The sequence below is a fragment of the Salmo trutta genome, chromosome 40 (assembly GCF_901001165.1).
Source record: "Salmo trutta chromosome 40, fSalTru1.1, whole genome shotgun sequence".
Classification (NCBI taxonomy): domain Eukaryota; kingdom Metazoa; phylum Chordata; class Actinopteri; order Salmoniformes; family Salmonidae; genus Salmo; species Salmo trutta.
In genome coordinates, this window is record NC_042996.1 from 19,957,782 (window position 1) to 19,963,760 (window position 5,979).

A 5,979-nucleotide genomic window follows, 5' to 3' on the forward strand; every position below is an offset into this window, starting at 1 on the left:
TCTGACTGCTGAAATCCCCATGACTTGTCCTTTTTATCACAATCATTGCAAGGCCAAAAATCACTCCAATATTGAATTTAAAAACTTGCCTATTTGTGTGCAGGTTATTACCTTGTATAAGGAAGATGATTTGGCTCTAGACAACCTACAAATACTGATCAACACCAACAAAAGCTGTATACTTGACCTTGTTATCATATGTTCTTCAACTCAATCAACATTAGCATGAATTGCCTCCTGCATCACATCCTGAATTATTTAAACAAACAATGTTTCCCTTGTGATTGTGACAAGCAAACCCTCTTTCGCACGTACACACACATATACATGCCGATTCATTCAGCTACTCCTTCACTCCCCATTTTCTGTCCCCATTCGCTGCTTTAGATGTAGGGTTGCGGGAGGCAGGCGTAACCAAACAAACACAGTCGCTCTCCCTCTACATAAACCCCATAACCCTCCTCACTTCTGCGTTTCAGCTCTTTGTGCTGCACTGAGAATACTGATTCCTTATTCCTTCCACTCTGAATACAGGGATCCTCTCCTCTCACAACCCAGGATCCTAGGATTTATACTACAGCAGATCTTTAAAGATGACACCCACACCAACTGTAACTCTCAACACCGGGGCCAGCATGCCGATCGTAGGCTTGGGGACATGGAGGGTAAGATAAAGCGCAATGTTGTTTCTTCTAGTCACCTTGCATGGATGGCATTGATCATTGTTGAACTGAACTCATGGAATCAACAATAGCCAGTTAACTGTTTCTTTCCTTTGGCAGCTACTGGTGTGTTTATGTTCAAATAAATGACAGTCTTCTCATTTGCCATATATCCTGAGAGTTTTAATGAACTATGATGACGACCAAGATTAAGCATCTTATTTTTGCAGTAATGTTTTACTGTCACACATAGGTAACTAAATTATGGCCTAACTCTGTGATATTAATGATGATGATTATGTTATACAGTGTAATCATACATCGATCATGATTAGTATTTCTACAGTATTCTGTAACCTTTCTGACAGAGGATCAAATCAAGTGTGAAGTAACCACAATAGAACACAATATCTAGGCCCTAATCTATAATTCCTCTGAATCCCTGTGCAGGCAGATGCAGGAAAGGTGGCAGAGGCAGTGAAAGCAGCCATCTCTGCAGGCTACAGACACATAGACGGAGCCTACTATTACCAGAACGAGGATGAGGTGGGGGATGGCATTCACACCATGATTGGCCAAGGGGTGGTGAAGAGAGAGGAGCTTTTCATCGTCAGTAAGGTGAGGACGATTATCGACTTGGTCACTATGTCAAAAAGTGGAAAACGTGTCAAGAAACACAAGACTCATTAGTCATGTTTGTAGATTTGGTCATATGATTTCCCACAAGACGCCAGGCAGACAAAGAGCTCCATACAGGCTGAAGGCGTGTCATGTGCATGCTCTGTATGGTGACCAATGTCATGCTAGTACTGTCATTTGTTCTGGGTGCGCTCTTACTCAACTGCCACACGTCACACTTCAATTTGTCCGTAGGATAATATTGTCATTTAAATTGTATTTCAACATGCACTGCAGCAGTCTAATATAACTGTTTCTCCCAAACAGCTGTGGTGCACTCTCCATCAGAAGTCTATGGTGAAGGGAGCCTGTCAGAAGACTCTGAGTGACCTCAGACTAGACTACCTGGACCTCTACCTAATACACGCCCCGATGTGCTTTCAGGTACTGTGTGTGTCTGTGTCAATAAAATGACTCTATCATCTTTAAAACTGTCCCTGGTTAAGAGCGAGAGGACCATTGTCCCTGTAACTGATCTGTTTGTCAATGCAGCCTGGAGAGAATCTATTTCCTTTAGGTGAAGATGGACAAGTAATCGCAGGTGACAGCAACTTCCTGGACACTTGGGAGGTAAGGAAAACATAAATGAAATACTGTATTTCAAAACAAACATCCCCCGACACCAGCGAACAAGATTATACCACAAGATATTTGACAGTTTACTGAGCTAGATCTTGACCTATTGAATAGGCTATGGAGGAGCTGGTGGATGCTGGACTGGTCAAGGCTATCGGTGTCTCCAACTTTAACAAAGACCAGATTGAATCCATCCTGAACAAGCCAGGCCTCAAGTATAAACCTGCCAACATCCAGGTACTGTAGTCTGTGGTGATCAAGACAGACAAAACAAGTCAATACAGTTTGTATCAAGGCATTATTACCCCCATCTCTGTATTCCCAACACCTCATCTTTGTATTTGTCCAGATTGAATGCCACCCCTATCTGACTCAGGAGAAGTTGATCAACTACTGTCACTCTAAGGGCATCTCTGTGACAGCCTACAGCCCCCTGGGTTCCCCAGACAGACCATGGTGAGATAGATCACACTTTTACAGTCACTTTGGATCAAATAGAAGGTTCTAGAATGAAATACACTCAACCTGTACACTGAAATGATCAAAAACAACGTTTCAATGAGTGCGTGCAGTGTCGGACCCTACTCTTTCCCTAGATTTTTTTTTTCAGGCCCCACCCACCACAAACAATGACGTGTGTTTGACTTCACGTCAACATAAAATAAATGACATTTTCAACAGGGCGAAACCTGGTGAGCCGTCCCTGCTTGAGGACCCAAAGATAAAGGCCATCGCTGATAAGCACAATAAGACCACAGCACAGGTATGAGAGAAACAACACTTTCCCCTAATTCTGCCTTTAGTGACATACTGTAGCAAGATTTGATCCTGTATTTTAAGCCTTATCCAGAAATATTGAATTACACCAAAAATGAAAGAAATCTGAGGATGGTGCTGGACCATCTGACGTAAAAATAAAAGAGGACACTTTGATGAAAAGGTTCAAATCCAGGCATGTTACATGACTGCACCAAACACAGGGTCCTAGCTATAGGGAATACAAAGGGCAGAACAAAGTGTTCTCAACCATGCTTACTCCTGTGAAGTTCTGAATTTTCAACAAAAGTCCATTCAAGTTGAGGTTAATGTGGCTGATATACCACTCTTCCAAGAACCTTACAGTACAATTATATATGGTGATAGATTTATAAACAATGATTAGCCTATGTATGAAATTGGATATTGGTCCCTTGTGTAGAATTTAAAGAAAAACACCTAGGGATTAGAATGGGGACATTAAATTGTGAAGGTTTTGGATGCTGTTTTCCAAGACAAGTCTCTTCTGACATAAGAATCATTGTTTTGAAACCATGTCATCGGGACGTGGGTCCAACACTCACATGGTAACAGTTACATTCTTTGGCTGGGTAAAAGGAGTCTTGGTCTAAGGTCAGTCAAGGGACCGATCCCTGTTCTTATCTCCACAGGTCCTTATCCGCTTTCAAATCCAGAGGAATGTGATCGTCATTCCCAAGTCGGCAACGCCCTCCCGGATCAAGGACAATTTCCAGGTATTTTTTGACAATTACAATTGTGACTGGAAGCGATTCAATAAAATATATATATTTTTTACTTCAAATGAAATGTTTCACTTCATTGAACTTTGGCAGTGTCTTTTCTATTCAAATATAACTGCCTAGATAGAGATGTGAAAACCACTGTAAGTGCATTCTAAGGGCGTGCTTACGCAGAATCCTGAAGGAGTTGGTCCCCCAGAGGTTAAATCCCTGCCTCCCAACCTAGAGGTTCTAGGTTCAAATCTCCTCTCTTGTCTGTTTCAATGTCAAATATACGAAGAGCAGTATTCTAACTGTGGAAGAGCTGTTGGCTCTGGTAAGAATCTTACCTCTGATGTACAGAGTTGTAGGTTCGATCAAAGGCTCAGCTCCTGAATGTAGTTGCGTTTACTCTGGGATAGTTGGAAGGCTCTCAGAACTCATGGTGGTAAATACTTCGTGTCCCCTCATGGAAAAAGTGGGCACTTTGTTTAAATATAGACACATCTTCATTTAAAACTAAGTTCCCACTTTTTCCAGGAGTGGTTTAGCCCGTCCGCTTGTCACGCTCTTCCAGCCAATGCCAGTGCCCTCCGGGCATCAAATGTGTGGCAGCCACTCCCTGAAGTTGTCTTGACTCACTGACCAGCAGAGTCCTCAGTAGCCAACCATGCTCAAGAGCCAGCACAAGAGTTCAAACGTACAACCTTGTGCTTTGGGGAAAAGATCCTTACACCAGAGCCACAGACCCCTTCACACTTGTTACCCTTCTCTTTGTATACAGTGTACAAAACATTAGGAACACCTCCCTTATTGAGTTGCACCCCCCCTCAGAACAACCTCAATTCGTCGGGGCATGTACTCTACAAGGTGTTCGAAAGCGTTCCACAGGGACGCTAGCCCATGTTGACTCCAATGCTTCCCACAGTCGTGTCAAGTTGGCTGGATGTATTTTGGGTGGTGGACCATTCTTGATACACACGGGAAACTGTTGAACGTGAAAAACCCAGCAGTGTTGCAGTTCTTGACATACTCAAACCAGTGCGTCTGGCCCCTGTTACTATACCCCGTTCAAAGGCACTTAAATATTGTCTTGCCCATTCACCCTTTGAATGGGCAAGACAAAGTGACATCAATAAGGGATGACCTGGTCAGTCTGTCATGGAAATAGCAGGTGTTCGTAATGTTTTGTACGCTCAGTGTATATGTTATTGAGAGTCGTACACAAACATGCGAGAGTAGTTTTGAACCTACATGCAAGGCAGGGATTTAACTTGGGAGCCACTGACACCTTTACCTTTTCTTTTTGTATATTTCACATTGAGAGTTGCACACAAAAAGAGATTGTGGGATTTGAACCCACAATCTCTTGGTTTCAAGGCAGAAATGTAACTCCCGAGCCACTGTTTCCTTCACACTCCTAAATTTTTATTTTGTCGCCTATAAACAGGTGTCTGACTTCAAGTTAAGTCCCGCAGACATGAAAGTCATCCTTGGTTTCAACAGGAACTGGAGAGGATTCGTTATGGAATGGGTAGTCCACAGAGTTCCAGAGTGTCTAGATGCTGTCTTCAACCCCACTATCCTCTTTACCTGTTCTTCCCTGACGTACCCTCCTCCTCACTGCAGGGCCAACAAGCACAAAGACTTCCCTCTGCATGCAGAGTACTGAAACCTCAGAGTGGAACTGGAGCTAAAGACAGAGAAAGGACACTGACCTGACACCCACATTCCTATACTGTAGTGCCCGTCTTCCTGTCTGTGAAAAACACCGGGGACATACAGCGAGAAGTCCAGTAGTTGTATATAGATTCAACCACTACTTTGACATTGTTCTTGAGATACAGAAAAGTTCAGGAGGCGAACAGAACGGCCACAGTAAATGTCAGTGTAATGTAATAAGTGGCAAATAGTGCCTTTACTTGTTCAAAGTTTAAACGTGTTGCATAGTTGTGAGTTTACTTACATGTTGGAAAGTGCCTTTGAAATCATGGTGTCCTTGTGAATCTCGTTCTAATATGAAATGATATTCATCATTCCTTAGACAGCTCTTTAGAGATATATCTCAAACAATATGTTAACATTGACAACTTACACAGTAAAATGTGACTCATTCCAGAATGCCTTGATGTTCTGCACTTAGATGTCATGTATTTCTGCATATTTGAAACAAGATTCTAATCCTGAAATATAAATTGCTAACTGACTACCTTGATCTATGAATATTTCCTCATCTGCATATATAATAAGAACACAGTACTAAGTCAATGAGTAGAAGTGCTTTATGATCCTGTAAGGCAAGGAGTGTGGATGACTCATTTTAGGCCAAAGGGCTCCTATGACAAGGCATTGGAGGGAAGGAGAGTTCAACAACATATCTTCATGAACATAGCTTATCCTAATAGTACATTGACCTATGTCGATACAATTTATATATGCCAATGTTCCACTCTTTGGCCATTTTTATCTCTGAAACAAAAATGAAACATCTCACAGTTGATATGTAATACTGTACATCACACACACACAATGTCCATGTACCACTGTGATATTTCTGTAACTTACTT

At 42.1% G+C, this 5,979-nt stretch overlaps 1 protein-coding gene across 1 annotated transcript; it reads left to right on the forward strand.

Annotated features, from left to right (window-relative positions):
• The first annotated feature begins 378 nt into the window (after window positions 1-378).
• Window positions 379-5,625, forward strand: LOC115180536 (aldo-keto reductase family 1 member B1-like). The gene is made up of 10 exons (XM_029742700.1): window positions 379-665; window positions 1,113-1,280; window positions 1,608-1,724; window positions 1,833-1,910; window positions 2,031-2,153; window positions 2,266-2,372; window positions 2,598-2,679; window positions 3,344-3,427; window positions 4,863-4,946; window positions 5,043-5,625. Exons 1-10 carry the CDS (start codon window positions 594-596, stop codon window positions 5,082-5,084), a joined length of 957 nt encoding a protein of 318 aa, XP_029598560.1. The 5' UTR covers window positions 379-593; the 3' UTR covers window positions 5,085-5,625.
• Window positions 5,626-5,979: the final 354 nt, after the last annotated feature.